The following is a 25,157-nucleotide window of genomic DNA, read 5'->3' as shown; positions in this document are numbered from 1 at the left end:
GGACCAAAGCGGGCCAGCGTAGGCTCTCTCCTGCTGCTTCTGTTCTAAGCCCTTCCTGGTTGCACTGTCCCAGCTTCGATAAACATACCCTCAGAGTCACCAGGACTCATGTTGTGCCATCTTTCCCTCATGAAGACAAGAACCCACACACTACCGGCTGGCCCTGGGCAGACCCGCTGAGGGCCAGGTCCCCGGTCCGGTAACGGCTTTCAGTAACGGATGCCAGCTCCCCTTGCCTTTTTCCACACTGGATAGATCTCACCAGAAGGTTTGCATAGGGCCAGTCGGCACTGCACAGGAGCCTGTAAGGAAGGCAGAAGCCCAACGCCCCCGGAGTTGTTTGTGACGCTCACCTAAAGTCAGGCCAATGGCAAATGGACTGGCTCAGAATGACCAACTCGGGGTCCCTAGGCTTGGAGGCCGGGAGTTGCAGCTGCTCAAAGATGGGGAACCTTACCCGAAACACGGCCTGCAACACGCAGGTCTGTGCTACGCTTGTTCCCCCTGAGTCTTGGTCTCAGGATCACTACAGCTGGTGTTGCTGAGGTTAAAACAGTGGAAGATAAGGAAACCTTGGAAAAATAAGTCATTCTTTTATTTCTACTTCAAAATATATTATATACATCTGGAACTCTAAGGGGAAGTAGACCTAGAGATGAGGCCAATATAAAAATAAAATAAGATAAAAAATAATGATCGCGCGTTTCAGATCTGTCTCTAATCCGGCAGCAGGGCGTGTGGGCTGCCGGAGGTCTCGCTGCTGGGCACCATCACTCTGCTGGCCACCTCGGGGCTGCCTCACCGGGATTCCGAGTCTAAGAGCTCCCGGAGTGCTCTGAGGACGTGCTTCGGCTGGCCCGCAGCTGCATCCTGCAGCCGGGGGCCCAGGTGCTCCTGGAGGCACCGACACAGCCGGCACACCGCCGCACGGATGCTCCCACCGCCGTGTCCAGGCAGGACACCGCTCCCCGTGGTGTTGCTCAGGAAGTACCAGAGGACCGGGAGGACGTGACGCTCCACGGCCTGGGGCTTCCGGGGGTGCACCGAGGCCACCAGCGCTGCCGTGCGGAAAGAAAGAGGCAGCGTTACTCGGGGCAGGCACGCTCTTCCTGTCTCACTGCTGTCAGTGGGACACTAACTGTGTCCCCAAAGGGCAGGCCCAATACCTGGGTCTCGTGACATGTTAGGGGGCCCACAGACACGTTTTGATTTCTTTTACAATCAGAAGAAAATATGAAGAGATGCGACCTGGTTTATGTTCGTGTTTATAGCGACCAGTCACAAAATATAATTTTCAATATTTTTTTAATGGAGGAAGGGGTAGGCAGAGGTGAAGTGCTCTGGGCCCAGAACAGCCGGTGGGACCTTCCCAGTGGCCCAGCAGAGGGGCAGACGCAGGCGGTCGGCGACCCCGCCTCTGTCATCCACCAGCCTTTCTGAGCCTGTCCCCTAATCTGTACAGATCGTGATTGTTAGAAATGACATAATGAATGTCCATGAAGTGCCTAAGTAGGTGGACAGGTGACAAAGAGTAGCCAGCACTGGTGTTTCTTAAATCGACATTACCACCAATGAGCCTTCACGCAAAGACAAAGTTGTCCTAGAGAGAGAAGTCAAACCTCTTTCCAAAGACAGTCTGAGAAATAAAACAGTTGGCAGGTCAGACCAGCATGGCCTCCCCAGAGTCCGGAGGCTGAACCTCACTATAAGACCAGCAGCAATTCAGGAGGCCCGAACACGTCCCCCCACAGTGTCCGGAGAAGCAGCATGCTGGTCCATTCACGGAGAAGGAGGCCAAGCCTCAGGGTTCAGAGCTGGCCCAAGGCCACGCTGCTGATAAGGGCAGAGTGGAGGCCAGAGGCCAAGCCTGTCTTGACTCCACATGTCACGCTCTTTCCACCTCTCATGCCCCTAAGCCTCCACAGGTTCTGCATTTCAGAGGCTGATCTGGAGTTTTATTTTCAATGAAACTGCCAATCTGTCCTTCCTTCATCAGCTTAACATCACCCTACCCCCCAGATTATCTTCCAGAAGGAGTCCCTTGGGGCCTCCTGATCCCAGAGCCAGCCTGGGACAATGGGGAACCAGGGATGACCTGGGCCCCCTCAGCTGTGCCTGCCACACTTGCAGGGCCATTTCCTGTGGACTGTGGACACTGACTTTCAGGCCATGCATTGTGGGGCCCCCAGGGGCTCCCCAGTATCACAGAGCCCCCCGAACTAACAGTGATCCTCATTCCTGGGAAAGGCAGGCCTGCACCCAGTGAGTCCCCCAGCCATGTCAGGCTTCACTGGGAAAGCCTCCCAGAGGGGCGGAGCCTCGCGCAGCTTCCTAAAGTGGGGCAAGTGCTTGGAACAGGCTGCAAAGGAGGGCACAGTAAACGGGAAAGCCACGCCAGTCAACCTCAAGGGTCAGGGAGCAAGGGGGAAAGCCGAGGGGGGCATCACAAGGAACAAAAAAAAAAATGCCCCTGGTTAGCTACCTACTCTGAACACCTACCTCGAAGTCAAAGGTTCCTAATTCTCTGCCTGCAAATGGAAGCAAGAACTTTCCCAAGAACCAGGCCCAGGCAGGGCTCCCTGCTTCCACCAAAGGGTGAGGGGTTCATGTGCCCCCATAGAGCTCCCTTCCCTGTCCTGCCACAGCCGCCAGACTGGAACCCTCTGCCTCCCACAGTGGACATCACCTCTGCCTGCCTGAGTTCGGCAGGGGGAGGTCGCCTGGCTGATGGGTGGGTCTCAGGGTGGCAGAGACTGGCAGCAGCCCTTCTGGGCATCATCATGAGGAAGAAAACCTATCAAACTTAAGCTTAAAAGGCAGCTGAAGTCATTAGCAAAAGATTTACTCCTGGTAAGCTGTGCTATTATTAGTCTGCACTTTGTGTCAGTTGAAATTTTTCTGTGTTCCTGGCTGACTCCTGGTTAACAAGAGAGGTACATAGAAACACACTCTTGCTTTTCGAGTCTCTTGGAAAGAGGTGGAAAATACCTACGGTAGGTAGATACTCAATCTAAAGTGAGGTACCCACCCACCTCTGGGCCTCATAAAGGACCTACAAAAGCACAGGTAGGCTTTCGCCCAGAAAATACTGATTTTGAGCAACAGAAAGGGTTCCTTGTCTGGTACCCGGGGTGGTCTCAGTTATGCGGCCCCTTGTCTCCCCCCAGCATGGCGCCCAGACTGCACCGTGGCCCCACCTTGCCTCGTTTGCTTCACCTGCTTGGGGAAGGTCCAGCACCTGGATAGGAGGTGAGGGGCCACTCCAAGGTCATTGGGAGAATCGAACCAGGACAAACGCCAAGGCCAGGAGCAAGAGAAGGGGCAGTGGAGGAGCTGGGATGATGCCCCCTGTCAGGCGGCAGGTGCTGGGCACCCCGAGGGCCCAGAGCTGTGGGCACTGGCTGGGCCGGCACCGTGGGGGATGTGCTCTTCAGAGGCACATGGAACCAGGCAGGAGGGCTTGGGGAGGAGGGAGGCAGAGATGCCAGAACCAAGTGGGCATTGCCCGGGGGAGAAGGGGGATGGAGAAGGTCCCTGCGGGTCGGGAGCCGCACGTAGGCAGGCCGAGGCCAGAGCACGGGAGGCGGGCCTCCGGGAGGAGGGCTCAGGCCGGGGCCTCCCGGGGACAGGCAGCGGGGCACTGAGGTTGAGGGCTGGGCTCTGCAGCCAGGCTCCCGGGGACAAAGCCTGGATCACTTGCTCAGGGACCTTAACCTTTCTTCTGAGCTCTGTTTTCCTTATTTCTCCTAATCATGGAACCCACACCATCCTTCTGGGGTTGTTGTGAGGAATCTGATCCAAGACCTATAACTGGGGGTTGGAGAAGGGAGCAGAATCTCGAGGGCCAGGCAGAGACAGGCTCTGTGGGCCACTCCAGGGAGCCCCGCAGACTGCTGGGGAGCCCTGAAGGCTTCAAGCAGGGGCACGGCATGACCCATCCGCACTTTAGGGGCCTCCGGAGTCCAGGGGACAGACTGCGTTCTGCCTCCTTCCTGGATGGGACCTTCCCTGAGGGGGCAGGAGGCTTTCGGCAGGCAAGACAGTTGATAAAGCCAATGCGAGTAACCTGCCCTTGGGGCAGAGTTGGCAGGTGGCAGATGGGTCTGTCCCCCCCAAGCCATGTCCTTTCCATGCTGCCATCTCAAGGACCATGGGAGAAGGTTTCAGTGCTGCAATGAAATCCCTTGAGGCTAGTGCTGCAAACCCGAAGCAAACGTGAGCTCGGAGCCAGCTTTCCTCGGCTGAAGCTTGAATGGGGCAGAGCGGATCCAGGCTGAGGCCCCACCTGCGAGTAACACCTTCCTTGCACCTGGCCAAGGGCTGGAGTAGGGCTGAAACCCAGCCCGGGCTCCGCCTGCCAGGCCGCACTTGGTGAAGAAGAGGCAGCTTTGTCGAACTGCCTCCACCTCGCTGCTGCTGACCCGAGCTGTGGACCCGCAGGCGGTGTCTACCCGGGAGGGGGAGGCAGGTGGAGCAGCGGAAAGAGGAAGAAAGGCAACAGGTTTCTTAGGAACCATTTTGGTGTAGTACGAACCTGCTTCGTTTGTAACAAAACCAAAGATCGTCTTCTGGCAACGTGGGGACTATCTTTGGAAACCAGATTGTGAAAACTTTTCAATGGTCTGGAACTACTGGCCGGTGGAGAAGAATTCAGGGCCCAGGAGGTGGTGGGGAGAAGGGCGGGGGGAGGCAGTGAGGGGCGCTCACCTGACAGGCGGTCTGTGACGTGGAGCACCGCGCGGCCACTCAGGAAACGCACCCGCCCAGCAAACATGGGCAGGAGGCACAGGTTGTCTGAAAGAGACAGTGTCCGTGGCCGTGACGCTGTGGCCCAGCAACGGCTCCCGCTCAGCACCAGGCTCCCACAATGCCTACGCAGGGGGAGGGCCTTTGGGGAGCCGCATTAGTTTTCCCAGCCCACAGAGGGGTCACTTTAAAAAGTGAAGGTGCAGGGGTTGTGTGGGGAAGAGTGATGTAGTTGAGCAGCCCCAAACAGGCCTCATTTCCTCCCACAGACCTCCTTCAGCTTGTTGGTGCTCCCTCAGAACTGCCGTGACCTGTGGGGGCAGAGGGCACAGAGGTGGAGACAGAGAGAGATGGACAGATGGACAGATAGTAGATGGACAGATAGATGATCCTCGATTGATGGTACGTAAGTGATTGATTGAAACATAACAGACAGATGATACATAGGTAATTGATAGATGATGGATGATAGAGACAGACAGATGGACATAGATGTGGGTACATATAGTTTTAGGGGAAACTGAGGCACTGAGCTGTGGTCACACCAAATGGTAGATAGAGATAGATGGTAGATAGATAGATAGATAGATAGATAATTGATAGATTGGTAGACTATCATTTTGACTGTCATGGTCAAAATGCATTTCTCAGGGCTGAGGCTGTGGAGTCTGGGAGGTGAGTATCATCAGAGTGAAGTCCCAGCAAGTGTGTCCTGGGGTCCCAGGAGCCAACCCTCTCAAGGCCAGCTTTCTCTTTGCAGGGGACAGCAGTCAGGGGCCCGCCTGAGGGATCTTTCCTGGCGAGCTGCACCCTCACTGAATTCCTGCACTACTCAGCCTCCCCATGCCTGTACCATCAAACTTTCTTTTGCTACCAGGCAACCATTCTAGCTAAGGGCTAATTCTGCCTCCCTTGCTCTCTCCTGAGACCTGTGAGGTACACAGAGGAGAAAACATTCATCTCTGCTGCTTACAGAAGCTCTGCCCAGAAGGCAAGAGCCTTGAAAATAATTTGTGCTGGGAGGTAAAAGAGATACCAGCCTCTAGAATACTGCAGCTTGCAAGAAGTGGTCTCTGGGTGTCCTGGTAAAGCTGTAATTGTATAAAAATGGGTTTTTATATTTTCACTGGTACCACCGTGTGCCGGTGTTGCTGTGCCTCCCTCCACCCACCCCCATCATCATCCGGGAGCTCACCTCTGAAGACAAGGACTTCTCCCCCCAAAGCAGGAAAGAATAAAGGCTTGGGGACACTTAAAAAGGCAAATGCAGCAGACACCTATGCTGTGCTGAGTTCCCATGGTGCCTGGCACACCACAGGTGCTCAATAAATGCTTGCAGAGTACAGGGCAATGTCACAGCAGAGAGACAAAGTTTGCCCAAGCACCATGCCCCCAGGTAGCTGGCCTCTCTTCCTGTGGCTGCTTTTCCAGGAAGCACACTCACCTTCCCAGTCACAACCAGGTTTTGTGAGTGGCAGGAAAGCCTAGAGGATGAGAACATGGGCCTGGAGTTCAGGCTTTGCCTGGGTTTGGATCCTGGCCCTTCCACATTTTACCATGTAATAATATTGGACAAGTCATTTATCCTCTCCAAGCCTCAGTTTACCCATCTATAAAATGGGGATAATACTGCCTTCCTGATAGAGCTGCTGTGAGGATTACATGAGTTAACACAATGCTTAGGACAGTGACTGGAGCATATAATTACCACATGAGTATCAGCTATTGTTGCTGCTATGACTACTGTTACCCTAAAACGCTCCGAAAGCCCAGCAAACTTCATGGTGGAAAGACCAATTAAGAGGCTGGAATCTAACTTTCGAAACCTTCAAATCCATGCTCCACAGGCCTAGCCCCGGGGGTTCTGCTTCTGCACCACAGCCATGGCGGGTCTTGGCGCTGCCCACACCAGCTCCAGTAGGACTCCACAGGAAATGAATTCAGAGCCACGCAATGGGGAGCACGGCCACCCACTGGCAGGCCAGACCCCCGACTTCCCTGGGCCTCGCCTCCCTCTCTGTACCGGGAGCGATGGAGTCCAGGGGCCTGACACCTGGGGCCGCAGGGCCACACCCTCCTCCAGCTCCTGGGAGGCCAGAGTGGAGCTCTGAAGAAAGAGTAGAAAACGTGGGAACGTGTGGACACCAGCAGCAAAGAAACTGGAATCAAACTGGACTCCTGACAACAAGCTTAAGATACCGCATGATCTCACCCATCAGTGAGACCTAATCAACAAAACAAACAAGCAAGCAAAATAAAACCAGACACATGGAAATAAAGAACAAACTGACAGTAACCAGAGGGGAGGGAGGGAAGGGGCCATCAAAGAACATGTATAAAGGACCCATGGACAAAGCCAAAGAGGGGTGGGATTGAGGGTGGGAGGCGGGGGGTCAGGTATGGGGGTGGGGGAAAGTGGTGGTGGGAAAATGAAGACAACTGTACTTGAACAACAATAAAAAATTTAAAAAAATAAACTTAAGAGTTATGATGTCACAATGCAGTGAGCTCGGTAGGTTATGATGTCACGCAGCTGAATGCTCTATGGCCACCAAAACAAGGTCTGTTCATCACAAGAAGAAACTGGGAGTGACCCCCTAAACAGAAATCATAAGCTGTGGAGTCACCAAGCTGTGAAAAGCGGCTTGAGTGTGTAATTACACGTGAACGCTCATGCTTTGCCTTTAAAAAACAATCAGGATGCAAATTCAAATGTGTAATACAATCACAGCATGTATACAAACAGGCACTGAAAATATCTGTAATGAAAAGGCCAAATTTTGCCAATATAATAATAATTTATATTAGGAGTTGGGACTGTGAGGGGTTTTTTTCCCCACCAGATACTTTGCATTTTTTATTTTCTCAGTAATTAATAAGTATGCTTTTACAGTGGTGGAAAGCACACTTTCTGTATTTAAATGAACTGGAATGACTACATAATAGCCTGGGACATGGGCAGCACCAGGTGAGAGACCCGAAGTCAACACTGCGCTCACATCGTGATTTTTAACCAGGGAAACCTGGGTGTGTGTGGACCCGAACCAAACGACGAGAGAGGCGTTTTTAAGCCGCTGGTGCATTCGAGGGGCACTGTGGATGAATCTGTAAATTCTACAAACAATACAGTGTTGGGCATATGATGTATATAAGGCAATAAGCTTAATGTCAAAGAGGAAAATAGCCAAAGTAGATCGGAAGTCACCCATTTCTGAGCTCATCCGCTCTCTCCGGCCCTGGCCAGGGGCCGTGATGAGTTAAAAGAATGTGTGGCACTCGAAAGCCTGAGTGTGGCGGTCCCACCCGGAGCAGGCAGGCCGCCGGCGGCCTGATGTGTTCACTGGTGGGTTTCTCCTGGGACTCACCCGGTCACGGAGCCCAAAGAACCAGCCGGTCAGCTCATGAACTGCCTGGACACTTGGACGAATGCCTCCCAAACCAGAAGCTCTCAGTGCTGAATAGAGAAGGTGCTACTCCAGCCTCACCCCTGGAGAGGTGCCAAGGCAGGCAGGGACAAAGGGCAGAGGTCAGGGAGCAAGGTGCCCAACGTGTCTTCTTCTTTACTATTCCCCCAAAAGGGGACATGGGCGGAAATCCCCCTGCTCTGTCAACCAACATACTACCTGTCCCTAAAAAAACCAAAAATCTAGAAGAGATGTGATAGCTAATGAGTCAACTTTATCACTGACTTCCAGAATGAAGAGGGAGCTTCAGAAGTCACCCGAGAAGCCAGTCTCCCAGTTTGGCTGTGCCGTCTGGACTTCGTGCCTGAAGATGGTCTAGCCTGGCTCTGCTCTTGACCCCCAGGGCCCCCACAGAGCAGGAAACAGCACAGCATGTTGAGCTGTTGCTCTGTGACTTTTCACATCAAAGTATTTCATAGCATTTCACAGATTCTCTGCAGCGATCTCTCACGGGGCATGGCGGAGCAGGCTTGGGGGGATGCTCTCTCTGCTCAGAGGGCTCTAAGCCACTTCCAGGAGGGCCTGCAGGGTGCCAAGGGTCCCCCAGGAATCACTAGGGCCACCAGGCTCAGCCCAGGTGACATGGGAAGGAAGATTTACCCCCCTTCTCTTCTGTCCCACCCATTTCATCTCTACTTCTACCACCCAATGCCCTGGGACCGTGGGGAGTTTAGTTACGTGCATCCATTTCTCCCTCTGCAGCCCAGGTTTAGAGCATTCCAGACATGAGAACCACTCCTGCAAAGAGTTTGCGTCTACCACTGGCACACCCTGGCAGTGGTGAATTCTCCTTGTTGCAACTTAAATCCCTTCAGCTCTGACCTACGTGAACATAGAAATCGGCTCGTGACTTCACAGTTAAGAATATCTCCAAAACCACCCTGGCTGGTGTGGCTCTGTGGATTGAGCACTGGCCTGTGAATCGAAAGGTTGCTGGTTCAGTTCCCAGTCAGGGCACATTCCTGGGTTGTGGGCCAGGTCCCCAGCTGGGGGTGCGTGAGAAGCAATCAATTGATGTTTCTCTCCCTCTTTTTCTCCTGCCTTCCCCTTCTCTAAAAATAAAGAAATAAAATCTTGAAGAAGAAGGAGACGACAGCTAGCCCAGTGGCAAAAACGGAAAGGAAAATACCTGGAAGGGAAGAGTTAAATGCTTCCCTCCCCAGACAAAGGTGCTTATCCTCTTCAAATAACTAAACCCTCTTTTGCTTGGTGTAGGTTTTCCCAATAAATCCAGGTCCTGCAGTGATTTACCAAGAGCCTTGGTTATTGGCAACAGCAATCTCACTTACCCACAGCAGCACTAAGAACAAGCCATAATTTAGAGCTGGATTTATATTGTTTGTTCTACTGCAACAAACCCAGCAAATCATAACTTCCCTCTGAGATGAAGAGAGGAAATTGACAGTATTTATGGACTCGAGAGGTGGAGGAGGACCTGGCCAGGCCTCTGATTTGTGACTGAAACTTCTCCTGGAGGCTCCAGCCAAGGACACGGTGCTGTCCCAGCCCCAGGGAGCTGGGCTCAGGCCAAGTGCAGGGATGAGGTGGTGGGGGAGGTGTGGGTGCCAGGCCAGGTTCTAGCCTCCCCATGGGGATGCCGTGTGGGTGCCAAAGACAGGACATTGCTCTGTGCTCACCAGGACACACAGCAAGCCACGAGGCCAACGAAGACGGTCCTCACTACAGAAGCTTTCTTGCATCAAGGCAAGACCGGTTTGCAAAAACAGCTGGTTCAACTGGTTGGGACATAATTCTACTCGTGAACTACATTCTCACATGTACTGGGGGTTGTGAACTTGCACTTCAGCCTGTGTACTTGATATACTAAATATTACTGTAAGGAACCAAGATGGGATACTGCAAAGCCCATAGGGAACTGGGGAGTCCTCCCCTTTCCTGACGTCTCTCCCATACTCTCCTCCTGTTTTTCTTTTCATTCCTCCCTACCCTGACTCCAATTTCACTCCCCACCCCTCACGCCAAATCCCTCCCACCCAAAGCTCCAGCCCCACACAATTCTCCTAGAAAGCAACTCTCATCCATTCCACACTCAGAAAGCCAATGGAACCCCAGCCTGACTCCTGTGCCAGACACTCAAGGTGGCCCGCCATCCAGGCCCACCTACCCGTCAGCTTTGTCCTCTCCAACGGGCTTGTCCTGCGGTCTCACCGGCAGCCTGCCTGGTCCCCATACATGCCACATGCACTGCTACCACCTCTACAACTAAGAACACTGTTGACAGCTCTTCCCGACTCCTTCCTGGCAATCCTGACCTGTCCTCCTTCAATACCCTGTGGGTGCTGTGTGACCTTGGGCGAGTCATTCACATCACCTGTACTAAAGGAGGCAAGACAACCTCATCCCCACACCTCCTCAACTTCCCACCATCTATGACACACAGGTGGATGTGACATGAAAAAGTTGCCAACTAAGAACCTCAGAGGCCCTGGGCTGCCCACCCCGCCTACACAGCCTCCGGGGAAACACTGAACCAGTGCCTTGTACCACTCTGCAGATTCCCAAGCAGGAAAGGTGGGTCCAGCCAGGGCGGCCCTGGAGAGGGGGCCGGCTGCCCTGGGGAGGGGGCCACGGCAGGAGGCTCACCCAGACTCTCAATCATGGCATCCAGTGCGGTCACAGCGGCAGCATAAATCCCTGCGTTCTTGGAGTTGAGGTTGTCTGCAACGGCGATGAAGATGGAGAGCAGCATGGGGTGCAAGCTCCCTCTGAGGAGGGGGATCATCTTGGCGAGGGACTCCAGAGCCCACTGGTTCACTTTCTTGTTGGAATCCTGAAGCCTTGGGGTGAAAGCATCAAAGACCTATTGAGGAAACAGAAGCCAAGAGCCCGTGGGAACCCAGGCTGGGCAGGAGTCCCGCAGCCTAGCCAACCACCCTCCGCAGGGCTCCTGCTGCACCCGGACTGGGCCATCCGACCTGTGCCAGAGCATTCTCAATGATAAAGAGTCCGCCTCCTCAAAGAGGCGTGGGGAGGGGGCGCCAGAGGGGAGAACAACCACATACTGAGCATTCATTGTGGGCCAAGTTCAATAGCATCCTGTTACGTACTTGGCACTCTCCCTTTCCTAGAATGATCTTACAACCCGTGAGGCGTGTGTTCTCATCCTCACTTTACCATTAAAAACAAAACAAAAACTAAGGCTGAAAGAGGTTAATTCACTTGCCCAGACCACATAGCTCGTAAGAGACATGAATGAAAACCCAGGTCTTCTGACTTCATGCCTGTGTCTGAACTGCTCTGCGCTGTAGCTTGCCTGTTGGCAGCCTTGCCCCTGCAAGAACCATCCATCCTGGTTTCCAGCCTGTGAAAGGGCCATGCCTGCTCCTAACCCATCCTGGCTCCATCACCTGGCCAGCTCCATGCTCTGCCCCCAAACATCATACGTGTACTAGACCAGCAGTGGACCTTGGCCACAGCATCCTTCACTTCTGCCCTCCTCCTCATACATCTGCAAGAAGGGCAGGAGAGGCCCAAGACACCTCCAAGCAGTCCCAGGATGCCTGGTAGGAGGCAGTGCCCTCCCCCCTTCAGCCACTTCCAAGTAGTCTTAGAGTGTTACCATGGCAACTGGATAGCAAATGCTTATTGGGCTTCCTTTACCCTGAAGGGTCTGGCACAATGTCTCACCTTGTTCAGAGTTATCCTAATTGAAATTGTACCCACAGGGAGAGACAGGTGGCAGGGCAGGGGTGGGCGGTGCTCACCTGGACCAGGTTGGCCGTGATGAGCTCTGGCTTGGCCTTGCAGTGCTCGAGGAGCTGCCCCACGCCTTCCCTCCGAGACTGGTAGTCCTTGGCCTCCAGCAGCCGCGTCAGCTCTCGCAGCTGCTCCACCATCTCCGAGCCACCCCGCTTGGAAAAGCGCAGTCCCGCCAGCCTCGGGCCATTGGAGCTGAGACTAAGACAAACAGGCCTCTGACCTGGGCAGCCCAGGGGATGGACACACCTCTCACCCCATGCCCCCTCCCACAGACAGGTGGGGCTGGGGAACTCTGGAAGTCCTTTTCCCTCAGAGACAATATGGTTTATGGAGCCCCAGGGGGCAGAGCTTTCTCTTCCTGCCTTTCTTTCTCTTTTCAGAAGACAAGTGAAGCTTTGAATGAGGGGCTGGGAATGCACCAAAGGATAACTGGGGCACAGTTCATCTAGGAATGGGGGGAGATCTTGCCAGGTGCCCGAATCCTGACCCCTGGTTGTTGAGACCCTGCTCCCGGTGCTCCAGTAACTAGGGAAATGGTTAGAAGCCCCGTTGTCTTCGGCTGGGATCACATGTGCTTGGTAGCCCGGCACAAGAGCATCTCCACCAGGAACTACTAGCCCCACCCCAGCTCAGAGCCCGTGTCGTTGAGCTTGTGCCCTACACCCCAGCACCACCCTGCAGGGCCCAGCGTCATTCACTCTGCCACTCGTTCCCACATTCCCCATCTTTGCCTGCTGAGTGCCAGGACCGTGCTGGGTGCTGAGGACAAGGTGGTGAGAGAGACGGTCTTTGCCCGAAGGGCTCACAGACAGGACAGCTAAGTCAATGGGCTGACAGAGGACTGGAGAATGGGGATGACCTGTCTACCCAGAGGACACGGGGGCACACAGTATCAAAGAGCTTCTGGGAGAGGGTGGCAGGTGAGCTGAATCTCCTGGCATCTTGGAGAATAAGTAGGCATGTGCTAGCCCAGTATAAGGCAAAGAACCAGCAGGAGCAAAGGCACAGTAGGGCGAGAACGTGGAGGGGCCATGCCTGTGGGGGTCGCTTGGTCTGGCTGAGAGGAAGTGTAGGGGAGAGAGCAGGAAGTTACTCCTGGAGAGGCGGGCAGGGCTTCCCTGGGGCCCTGCTAAGGAGTTCAGACGTGGTGCTCAGGGAGTTTGCGTTTTAGGCACAGGGGTGACCTTTAGTTTCCTGTTTGGTTCCTGACTCCTCCTAGCACAGCCCTCCAGAGTCTCAGCCCATTCCTTGTCATCTGCCTTTGTCCCAACTCTGCCTGTGAGCTAGTCCCAGGCCAACTGCTTTTCTGGTGAAAGGATCTGCTGATCCAAGTGAATGGAGAAATGCCGAGTTCCCACAGGTAGCCTGGCTGACAACGCATCCCACCAACACTGGTGGGACGGCACCCGCTTTGGCCATGAGTGCTGGAATGCACTTCCGCCAACACAGGCTCTGAGCCCAGGACGTGGTCTCCCCAGGGTCTGGGTGCGGATCACATCCTATAAATTCTTCCACTAGCACTGCAGACCCGGCTGGGTCTCAGCTGTAGCACAGGTCTGCCCTCCTTCCCAGGGCCACTCCGGGCTGCCTTCAGCAACAGAGTCGGCCATGGAGCCCCAGAGAGACAAGAGTGGCCGTACCCGTCCTCACCAGGCAGCCCATTCTCACACACCGCCAGACTCCTGGACACCTTGCGGCCTCTGGTAGATGGCAGTTCATCGCTGTCTTCTAGGCCCTTGAAAAATACATACAGAGCTTGAACCGAAAGGAGTAGCCTCTGGGGAGCTGCCAGACACTCCAGCCTAGACCATGACCCCTCCCACCTGGGAGGGCCTCCTAGAGCACAGGGAGTCAGTGCAGGGGTCGAGACCCCCATTGCATAGATGAGACGATGTGGAGGTACAGGGGTCCTCAAGACACACAGGCGGTGAGAGGCAGAGCAAGGGGCAAGTGAGTCACATGACCTCCGCCAGCGGGAGTCCTAACAACCTCTGCAGTGCAGTCCCCACCCCCTGATGGGCAGGAGGCTTGCCAGCTCATGCCGACCAGTGACCCGCTCCCACCGACCAACTCACCCTCTGTTTAATGGCCGCCATGACCTTCCGCAAGTCGTGGGACGGAAGAGACTGCTTCAGAAACGCATCAAACTTTGTGTTTGACATCAAGGCATTCACCATCTTCCGGCCATAAAACCTGCCACAGGGAGAAGAGCGAGATGAAGACGCAGCCACAAAAATGCATCATAAACGTGCTGCACAGGTGCACACAATGTCCTAATTACAGTAAGAGTTTTTAATGCTTTTTCTAATTATGACAAGAATCTTTACCCAGTTAAAAATTAGATCCACAAAAAGTTAAATACACTCACACTCCCATTACCAAGAGAAAAACCACTGGTATGTTTTTACATGTTTTCTTATAGTCTTTTTCCATATGTACATATTTAGTTAATATCAGAATGCATATACAACTTGTATTTAGCTCTTTTCATTTAATCACTAACTGTCTCTCCATGTCATCCTTTTTAACAGGTATATAATATTCTGTTGGGTGGCCATATTCAAAATGCATATAATTATTTCGTACGGGACACTTAGAAGTCTGAGGAAGGGTGCAATACAGAAGGGAGTGATAAATTATACCTGGTGAATAGTGGTAGGTGGGGAAAGGAGTCAAGGAGGGCTTCATAAAAGAGGTGACCCTGGGCTTGGTACTCAAAAGATGAGTAGGAGTTCACAAGTGGTTGGAATAGGGAAATAAATTGGAGGAGAGACACAGTCTAGGGCTCACACAACAGCCTGACACATCAGCAGGTGTGTACTTGCAGAAAGGCAGGCAGGGACTGGACTTGGGGACAGAGTAGTTTGGAGGAGAAGGTAGGACGAGTTTAGGGAGCTGGGAAGGAGTTGGGCTTAGACTGCAGGCAATGGGAAGTCGAGGAAGGGTCCGATTTGCACTTTGACCAAAATGTCTCTGGCAGCAGTGTGGGGGACAGGTCTCTGGGGATAAGCCTGGGGCAACGTTCACTGCCTTCGGTGACACTGCTTCATGCGCAGAGACGGCCCTTCCACCTGCCACCTCAGGAGCAGACGGAGCATCACTGTGGGTAGGGTTCTTCTTCCGGTCAGTCAACTACTTGGTGGTGTCTTTGCAAGGAAAGTGGAATTTTGGTCATTCCCTCACTGATGAATGTTTGCATTAACATCTAATTTATACCCTATTACTCTATCTCCATGCCTTTTCTCAGAGGCAATAACTTTTCATTTCAATGCTGAGTAACGATGTAGTATTTCTAAGACATTTTAAACAGCAATTAAGGTCAACAATTCCTCACAGAGCATCCACGGTGACTTATTAAAATAAATATGAAAAGCTAACAAGTAAAGAAAGGCTCACGGTGTAGTTCCTCCAGTAAAATTTTAACTGAAAGGTTTATACCATGAGTGTTTGCTAATGTGCAGATAGTAAAACCTAAGTCATAACTGCTCCCTGGTCAATAACGGAGACTTGCCTCTGGTTGTAAGATGTTAAAATGTGGGGAGGAAACATGTGTCTTAGAATCAATGAAGTGTGAAATTCCCCATTCTGCATCTTAGATGACTCAGTAAGTAACAGTGACTTTTCACAATAGAGGGAACACAGCTGAAGAAGCAGCTTGGAAGAAGACAATGAGTCCATTTTGGGACACTTGGCACCGAAGATGGCAGGTCCTCACAACGTCAGAGATGTAGGACTGAGAGGGTGTGGGCCAGAGCCACAGGCTGGAAAGCATGGGCGTGTGCTGGGGGGGAGGCACCGGAAGTGAAGACATGATTCAGGGAAGGTGCTAAGGACACCCCTGTGTCTTTAAGAGACAAGGACTAGACACTCCTGTGGCCATCGGCCTTCAGAGGACAGGTAGGGGGGAGAAATGGCCCCAGAGGGACAATGAGAACCAGGGACTCAAGTGCCATGGGAACGAGAAGCATAGGTTCTAGGAAGGAAAACGAGGTGTGGTGAACACTGTCCAGGGTAAAAGGATGGTCAGAGTGGAGAGGGGGTTGGATCTGGAGAGATAATGGACTTCAACTTCCGTCCCCCACCAACAATAAAAAGGAACTGACCAATACTGCACATTTCACTAATGGCAAAACCATTCACCCAACTGTTCAGTTTACAAACCTAAATGTCATCTTTGCTCCCCCTTTGAGGGCCTCCTCACCCACCTCCTGTGGGCTCTGCCTTCAAAATACACCCAGATTCACCTTCCTCTCCCTGCAGCCGGTCTTTGGCACCTCTCTCCTGGACGACGGGGTAGCCATCAACCAGCCTGGTGGCCCTCCTCCATCCTGCCCCACCCACCCCCTGTCAACCCCCCAGTGAGCAGCCAGAGAAGTTTGGTTTTTTTATCAATTATTTTTTGACTTTCTGTTGTTGTTGTTTTGTGCAGGGGGGAGTTTTGTTTGTTTTTTATGGGTTTTTGTTTGGTTTGGTTTGGTAAAAGGCTAGCAAGCATATGAAGAAATGCTCAAACGAGTAATGGGGAAACAAAAACTCCGAAACAAGGAGCTGGCCATTTACTCATCCGATCGGTGGAAGTCCGAGACCCCGCACAGCACAGCACCGGGCACTGCCCTGAGGAGGCGGACGCACCTTGGGCCCTGCAGGAGGGAGCCGCTTACAGGAGGGGGGCACTTCTTGTCTTTTCCTCTATATCCCCTAGCCGTACCTAAAAGTATCATATTTATTTGTTTACTGTTCATCTACCCCACTAGGAGGCAAACTCCAAGAGAGCAGAGGCCTAATTTTTCTTGTGCACTGTCATGTCCACAAGAACGAAAAGGGTGCTCCTTACCTATCTCCTGAAAACAGCCGCCTTTACAGAGAATGGAGCTGAGGCAGAACAGGACAAGGGCACGGCCATGGTGGCCACAGGGAGGAGGAAAGGCGGAATGTGGGGGTGAGGCCTGCTGGCTGTCCCCTGGGCAGGCCTGGCAGTCATGACGGGGACACATGGGCCAGCAGTAAGGAAAGGACACAGGTCTGTCCTTCCAACTGTCCGTCCACATGATCAGGGGCGGCTGCGCGGTGCGGGCCACGCTGGCTGCTCACCGTATCCGCCCTGGCCCCGCGTTACCTGGTGTCCTGGTTGGAGTCCTGTGCCAGTCTCACCAGGTTGTGCACCAGCGTGTCTGTACTGTCCCTGCTGCCGGAGAGAAGCTTCTCGGCACCTATCTGCTCCAGGACCACTGAGAGGTGCTCGGCGGTGCACTTCCGGACTGAGGGGTTTCTGTGGCTGAAGGAAAGGACCACAGTCAAGGGCTCGGTCAGGGAGTGGGACGTGGGGTCCCCAGCCTGGGGCACATGGACCTACTATTGTGCGTCCACATTTCATGCTGTGGTGGGCTCCAAACTCTGTCCCCTGCAGGCTAAGGGGACTCTTTGAGGAAAGAGCAGAGCCTTCCTGACAGTGGAACTTAGAATGATGACAGGCACCGTGGGACAGGTAAGAAAAGTGAAGCCACCCGGTGCTCCCCAGCTACACCTGTGCCCACCACCCTCTGCGCCTTCCAGAGCTCACAGTCTGCCTTTGCATAAATGCTCATTGCCACCCTTTCGTCTACCCAATCAGCATCTCCTCCGCCTTCCCTAGCACCCCCAGGCGGACCTAGATGCGCCCTGGGGTAGCACTGCCCCTGTCCCCTGGGAAGCTCAGGGGCAGCCCTGCGGCTCCCCAGTGGGGCTGGAGCTCCTGGGAGGGCACAGCTAGTCTCCCCCCAGTTGAATCCCCAGCGCCCGCAGGTGCCTGGCACATGCCGACACATAGTAGGAGCTTACTGTGGAGCTGAAGTGGGAGAGGACAAAGGGACAGGAGGTTGACGAGTGACTTGGCAGTCCTAAAAGCAGGAACCTCAAATCTTATGAGAGAACTCCATCGGGATGTCACCTTTCTTTTTCATCTTTATAAAGCAGGGTCTCCGTGTCCACAGCCCGTTAGATGCCACTAGCCCCTTCCCGCACCCCTACCGGGCCCTTCCCTCTACCAAGGAGCACTCCCGGCTCTCCCTAGTCAGTGTGGGTCAGGCACCAGGCCGTCAGCGTCTGAATCAGCACCTGCCTTTGAGGGGGTCCCCAGGAACTCAGGGCTCCCCTGAGGACTCCCCACCCAGTTCCCGAAACACTGATCAATTATCTCAGGTGGCAGTGAGGGCGCTCTGCTGAGCACCTTCAACCATCGTCTCCTCAACTCCACAAGCCGCTGCTTTGCTCATCGTGCAGGTGGGAAGCTGAGGCAACGGGAGGAGCCCAGGACGAAGTACAATCAATCTCTCCCATGTTATAGCGGCCACTGTAGGCAGGTGATACACATCGGGCAGGGGACAGGCCCTGCTCTAAGTGCTCTTTCCTGAGTCAATTGCTTTACTCCTCACAACAAGTTTATTACTATTCCCATTTTACAGATGAGAGAACGGAGGCACAGGGAAGTTAAATAACCAGGATGTGATCCAGGCAACACGGCTCCGAGCCCCTCGCCCTTTGCACGGGCCGAGGCCCAGGGGCCTGCTGGTGGCCCCCCGACACTCTCTGAGTAGCCTCCCAGCAAGAGTGAGAAGTGTCCGACCTGCTTGTGGTTGATAGTGTCCTGCTGTCTGGGAGGAAGGGCGTGAGCAATGCTTTTGCTACTTACTCACGGGGAAAGCAAACCTGGCAGCAGCAGTCATCAGCCCCCCTCTCCTACCCAGGAGAAGGCTGAGCGCGCCCACCAGAGAATGACATTGTGTGCCTCGTTCTGCTGACATCTCTCTCCGCACAGGCAGACCAGTCCCCAGGGATGTTACCACAGCCACCAAGAGCTCCTCGGCTCTGAACAGAACAAGGCTCTCCCTTTCCAGCCAGGACCTCAGGGCTGCCCTGAGCTCACCCCATCGGCTGGCTTGAGAGAGGTGGGGCAGAAGCTCCCCCAGCTGAATGGGTGAAGCACTTGCTCCGCCCCCTCCCTCCCCTCCCCTTCCTGGACCGCCCTCACCCCTCACACAGCTAACTGGCGGCCACATACTAGATGCCCGCTGAGGTGAGGGCCACGAGGGATCGCGCCGGGGTCACATGCTCCACCATGGCCCCCAGGGACCGGTTGGCTGCTCTCTGGATGAACTCGCTGGCGTTCCCCATCTTCTGCAGCAGGCAGCAGGCAATGTCTTCAGCCTCCTGGTCCATATTCTTCTTCAAGGCCCGGAAGAGGTCTCCCAGGGTGCTGATGGCCAAGCGGGACACCTTGGAGCGGAGGTTGGTGACCTTGGAGAGAGATAGGAGAGGGGCCCTCCAGCACTGCTGGACTGGAACGGGGCCCCGCCCCAGGCCCAGGCCTGGCCACGCTGGAAAGAAAGCCCTGCAGCAGCTCTGGGCAGAATAGTTCCAAGTTTAAAATAGTACTGTTGTTGTCATCATAATCACGAACTCCATCATCATCTGAAATTTGTACAACAGTCTTCAAAGCTCTTTTACAAATAACGTTCAATTTGATCTACACAAGGCCCTCAGGGAACAACCTGTTCCCAGGGGGTTGGGGGGGCAGCCTCCATCTGTGATGAGGGGCATCTTACTGCCCATCTAGGCCCAGGCCCAGCCCCCTGGGAGAGAGGGCTGGGAAAAGCTACAGCGGCGCTGAAGCTGGAGATCCGGCCCAGAACACTGCGCCCTCCTCTGGCATTCTGAGCACAGGGGACGATGCAGGGCTGTGATACGGAAGCAAGGAAACCCCAGCCTCAGTTTTCCAACCTGACACACGGGTGGCTCAGGGTTGAGAAATAAGTGGGGACGCTCCTGTTCCAAGAAGCCGTGGGCCCCTCGGTAGCCATTATGTGACCCACTTTGGACCGCAGCCCCCAGGAAGGGGGGCTGATGGGGGGCGGGCAGGATGCACAGTACACAGGTGGTCTGGGAGGCCTCACCTCCCCAGTCACGGCCAAGGACACTTCGTGCAGCCTCCCAACGAGCACCTCTGAGTGACAGGCCGCCAGGCGTTGGATGCTCACCAGGCCCTTCTCCTTCCTGTGCCTGAGAACCAAGTCCAGGCCCGTCACAGGCAGGTGGGGCGAGAGGAGCCCGCCCCTCCACAAGCCAGGGGCACCCACACGGCCGCCCTCTTCTCACCAGAGCAGGGCGGGAGCTGGTGGCCCCTAGGCAGGGTGGCCTGGTGTAACACCCAGGCGGAAACCTTAACAGTCCAGTAAAAGCCACTTTAGGGGGCCCATGGCTCAGCCCCCCCAAAAGAGAATCCCCCCACCCCAGGCCCTGGGAGCACACCCGACACAAGCCGCAGTGCCTTCAAGACAAGGTACTGGAACATGAGGACTGGAGACAGGGAGGGCTTCCCGCAAATGTTCTGGACCCCAAGCCCCGGTTCTGCTTCCCACTTGGACCGTGTGTCCCCCAGCGCAGTGGCAGGGACACTGGGGGCAGGCCGAACATGTTGTGGAGAAACACAGGGCTGCGACCTTTCTAGGGAAGGTCACCCTGAGAGAAGTGCGGAGCCACTTCTACTGGCCACGCCTGACACCCACTGGTGTGCCACAGCGCAGTGCGCTGGGCTGTGGAGTCACAGGGCAGACACAGGAGGCTGGACTCACACTCACACACACACACACACACACCCCTCCTTTCCTGGGACCAGGCCCTGGCAGGGTGGGGGAGGGCGGGGAGGAGGACAGCGGAGGGGCAGCAGCGATTCTGTGGCTCTCCCCTGGCCACAGCGCACAGAGGGGAAGGTGTCACCTCACCAGTCGCTGCTGTCCAGCCACTGGAGGGCATCCATCAACGCCAGCTCGGGGTTGGAGAAAGGCCTCAGCTCCTTAAAGGCCCAAGGATCTGTCTCGTCCTCCTCATCTTCCCACTCAGGCCACCCCAGACTCAGCACCGCGGGCAGTGAGTTCGCTGCGCTCACAGAAAGGAAGAGGAACGCGGGAGCTTTCACCAGGAGGACCCAGGGCTCCGCCCGCAGTGCTGAGCCCACCTTTAGGGGGTTGACGTGCACCAGAGGAAGGGACTGGGCAGGGCTGAGAAGCCAGCACCCTGGCTCTGCTCCCTGGGGGCCCATGCAGACCACCCCTCTGCCTGCTGTCACTTCCCTCCACTCCTGCCTCCGCCAGCCTGAGTAATATTGTAGAAGCACACCAGCCTGCGATGCGCTACTTGATGCTGTGTGATTGTACCCCTGCAGCCAGCGATGCACCCCCAGTCCTGCCCTATCTGTGGCTGGGTGAGCACGGTGGGTCTGTCAAGGAATGACTCCCCCGCTCGCTGGGGTGCCCTAACCTCGCACCCAGCCAGGAGCCTAGGTTATCAGCTTCTCCTCTTCCCCACCCCCCACTCTCCATCCTTCTGTGAAGTTGCCCAAGGGCAGGGAGGTGGTCCCAGGCTGGTGGCCAGAAGAAGCAGGGGACAGGAAAGCAGCCAGGCTCCTGCAGTCGTGATGCGGCCCAATTTGTGGGACTGACCAAAATACTCGCATGGTGTTTTTCTTCCAGTTAAACCACTTTCCAAATCTCACACCCATTCATTTTAGAGGGAAATTTATGCCACTACTATCACGGGTAAACTAACATTATCGTAAAACATGGTAAATATTAGCAGCAGAAATAAAAGAACGTCATGAACTCCCCCATAAAATTGCAGCCAGTGTCTGACATCTCAAGTCTGAAGGAAGAGCTCTCTTTGAAAAGGACACCGTGTCTGCAAGTCTTACACGCAGGCCAAAGCAGGCCTGATGCACCTCCGGACAGAGGGAGAATGAATGGGGAGGGAGGCGGGCCGGTGTATTTCTGGCCCAAGAACGATGCCTGCTCTCCCATCAATGTCCCATCACGCCCCACACTTAAAGAAACTCTCAGCCAGGTTGGCAGTTTTCAATGTTTTTTTCACAGCAGAATCTTTTTAAGTGAAATCTCACATGGATGCCCAATGTAGAAAAAGTGAGGCAAAACAGACATTCCTCTGTCAGAAGAGGGATGGAGCCTCCCTCAGCCCCTTCCTGAACATCTCACAGAATCTTTGGGTCCTCAGATCCAGTCTGTGCCCAGCACTGTCCAGCCCTGACGTCTCACGAGGCAACGTGCAGGAACCCATGGTCTTCCCAGAACCCTCTCTCTTCTTCTTCCTGGTGTTCGCAGCTATTTTTGTGGATGCTGTTTCCTAGCATCTTGGTCCTGGTGCTCTGGTGAGTCCTCCAGGACATACTGCATAGGGTGGGTATACCTGTCCACCCACCACGTAAGTCCAGTGGGGGTACCCTGGGTCCCCAGCCTGGCCCATAGATGCTCTGACTCCAGACTCTGTTCCTGTGTCTGATGAGGGGACCACCACCCCTACTCTAACCTGGACAGAGCAGAGCAGCCAAGTTCACCCATGCCATGCCCACCAAAGACAGCCCAGCAGGAAGGACCCGTGCACCCCGCCGGCCGGTCTGGGCCCCACCTGAGGCATGGCGGGCGAAGCTGGGCTCCTGCCTGCTGACAGGGATGCTGGGCAGGGAGGCCCGGTTGGCTCGCTTCCTCAGGATGACGCCGATGTTGTTTCTGCGTGGGCTGCTTATCCCTGTGGGTACCGACAGGGCCCCCCTGCTCCGGAGGGGGAGCAGGCCTGTGGGGGCAGAGAAAGCCCTAGGATGGAGCTGGTTCCGTCTGACCCACGGCCCCATGCCCTCCTTTGGAAACGGGCCCAAGAGCAGGCTTCAAAGGAGCAGGTGCGGCTCCCTGCCCGCGCCTGGTAGAGAGCGGGGGCAGCCTCTCTTTTGGTCAAGGCACTGGCCACGAAGTCTCCCCAGCCCCAGGGAATCCTGCCCCAGGTTCCCAGTACCTTCCTTCACCAAGGCTTTGCGGGCACCCAGGCTCTGGGCCGTGAGCTCCCGCTCCCTCTCCGGCTCCTTCGCCCTCTGGAACACATCCAGCTCCTTCATCTGTTTTGCTCGCATCTTCTCCTGGGCGGACTTGGAGATGGTGACCTGGACCTGGCACAAGGTCAAGGCAAAGTCCATTACTCCTGGGGTCCCAACCGTGCTTTCCATACTTTCATTCATTTAATTGTGTGCCGGTCACTGTTCTGAAAAGAAAATGACAAAGTCCTTGCTCCCAATAAGCTGCCATGGAGAGGGGAGCCCAAGGGACAAAGAACAGACAGACAGGTTTGTAAGGACAGGCGATGCACGCCAGCAGGAAGCAAGGCCCAGAGGGCGACGGGCTTCTGTTTTAGGTAGGAGGGCCCGGGGAGACTAAGTGAGGAGGGGAAGTGTGGGCAGACACGGAAATGAAGCGAGGCAGCAGGGCATGCAGAATTCGAGCAGTGTTCTTCCCAGAGGGAACGGCCAATGTGGGCTCCCTGAGGCTGGAGTGCGCCAGGCATGCACAGAGCAGTGAGGAGGGCACTGGCTGGAGCACCCAAGGCAGAGGATGACGGGTCACGGGCTGGCGGTGGTGGGGTGAGGGCACGCTCACTCCTGGTGAGCCTGGTGAGCGTGCCCTGGGCTCAGTAGCCTGTGGTGAGGACGTGGGCTTTTCCTCTGAAGGATACAGTGAGCCCCCGGGGGTTCTGCACAGAGGGGTGACACGATCTGACTTCCATGGGCAGAGGGGTTCTAAGTGTTGTTTTTTATAACTAATTTTGAAATAATTGAAGACTCATGAGAAGCTGCAAAAATAGAACCAAGAGTCCCCATGTGATGGGGTGACAGGCTTGCTCAAAGGGAGCAGGAATGGGCCGGCAGACTGGCTGGGTCTGGACCATTGCAAAGCAGAGCCCGCCGCCCTTGCTGACGTGGAAGGTGTGCGATGAGAGAGCAGGGGGAGGCAAGGACGGGCCGAGACTTTGGGCCGGAGCAACTGGACGGCTGGGCTGCCTTTTATCGCCACTCACTGAGAGGGGACACTGAGAAAGAGAGTTTTGCGGGGGTGATGTTTCAATAGTTGAGTTTTGGAAAAGGTAAGTTTCAAAGATAATTAGATACCTAAACAGGATGGTGAGCATCCATCCATACACACACACACTTACACGCATATATCTATAACTTATACATATAATTATATATGGTAATTTAAGGTTATAAATGATATGTTATATATATAATTAAACTGCTACTTGATGTCCAAGGAGGTCCGGGCTGGAAGGGACACTCAGAAGTCCTCAGCAGATAGATGGTCCTTGATGCCACCAAGTGGATCAGGTCACAGGGGTCAGTATAAACGCGTAAGAGGCCAGAAGTCTGAGCTCTGGGGGCCTGTGGCATGCACAGGTCAGGACTGTGCAGAGGGCTGGCCATGAGGGGGCTGCCTTTGATGCAGGCAGACAACCAAGGAAGAAGCCTCCCTCCCTGGGTGGGGAATCCAATAGAACTAGCTAGAAAGGCTGCTGAAGGGTCAAGTTAAAAAAGGACAGTGCTCCACCCCTTGGACAGTGGCGGTCATCAGTGACCTTGACGTGAGCTGTTTCAGGGGGCGGTGGGGACTCAGACCTGGCTGCAGTGGGCTCAGAAGAGAATGGGTTCTGCTTTTCCAGAGAGTCATTCTGGTTTCATTCTGTTTCATTAAGATGAAAGAATCAACAGAGAGTTAAGATGCTGATGGGAAGGATCCAATTTCTAGGAGAATATTGCTTTTGTGAGAGAAGGAACACAGTGCTAGAGGTGGAATATTAGATGGATGGAGCTAGAACAACAGGAGACAGTGGTGAGACAATGGGTGCTTGAACTTGAGGTGCTGGTGGGAGGTGAAGACATCCTCAGCACCGTGGTCTCCGGTGTGACCGCAGGGGTGGGTGACTAGGGCGAGGCGGGGGACGGGGTCCTTTCACTGCACTGGATCATTCCCCCCGTCTCACGGCCTGTCACCTGGCCGCTGTGGGAGGGCTGGGGCTCCCACCGCACCATCCTCACCTCTGGACTGGGCCCTAACACCGCACACACACACAGCAGGCCTTCAGGGTGTGTCTGGTGCACTTCCACATCTCGGTGTCAAAGGGGGAGCACGTGTCCCTCACACAGTGACCCTCCCAGCTTTACTCAACTCATTCAGGCAAAAGAATCGTCTGGGCCAAGGTCACCTCAGAAGTGCAAGCTGTTTGTCAGCCTGTCAAGCACAGCCTTTGGCTGACGTCTGTCTCAGTCAGCTGCCTCTGGGTTGCTATCTTGGGTGTTGGCTCGAATTACTCGGCTTGGTTCACCTAAGCCCCCCTGTACTGCCCTCCACATCCTGCTTCCTTCTG

The 25,157-nt window shown here is 54.7% G+C and overlaps 1 protein-coding gene across 1 annotated transcript in view; it reads right to left on the bottom strand.

The window, feature by feature from the left end:
* Positions 1-732: 732 nt before the first annotated feature.
* The window catches only part of TOGARAM2 (TOG array regulator of axonemal microtubules 2), a 36,985-nt gene continuing 12,560 nt past the window's right edge, over positions 733-25,157 (bottom strand). The window contains exons 8-19 of the mRNA XM_053666996.1: positions 22,761-22,911; positions 22,380-22,544; positions 20,687-20,840; positions 19,859-19,964; positions 18,967-19,202; positions 17,047-17,205; positions 14,006-14,123; positions 13,571-13,665; positions 11,936-12,128; positions 10,815-11,031; positions 4,708-4,794; positions 733-1,058 (exon numbers count right to left, since the gene is read on the bottom strand). Coding sequence (XP_053522971.1) covers positions 799-1,058; positions 4,708-4,794; positions 10,815-11,031; positions 11,936-12,128; positions 13,571-13,665; positions 14,006-14,123; positions 17,047-17,205; positions 18,967-19,202; positions 19,859-19,964; positions 20,687-20,840; positions 22,380-22,544; positions 22,761-22,911 — 1,941 coding nt within the window. The 3' untranslated portion in view covers positions 733-798. The remainder of the gene's footprint in view (positions 1,059-4,707; positions 4,795-10,814; positions 11,032-11,935; positions 12,129-13,570; positions 13,666-14,005; positions 14,124-17,046; positions 17,206-18,966; positions 19,203-19,858; positions 19,965-20,686; positions 20,841-22,379; positions 22,545-22,760; positions 22,912-25,157) is intronic.

Source organism: Artibeus jamaicensis, unplaced genomic scaffold (assembly GCF_021234435.1).
Source record: "Artibeus jamaicensis isolate MK-2021 breed Jamaican fruit bat unplaced genomic scaffold, CSHL_Jam_final contig_465, whole genome shotgun sequence".
NCBI classification, from domain to species: Eukaryota; Metazoa; Chordata; class Mammalia; order Chiroptera; family Phyllostomidae; genus Artibeus; species Artibeus jamaicensis.
This window is presented reverse-complemented; position numbering and strand designations above follow the sequence as displayed.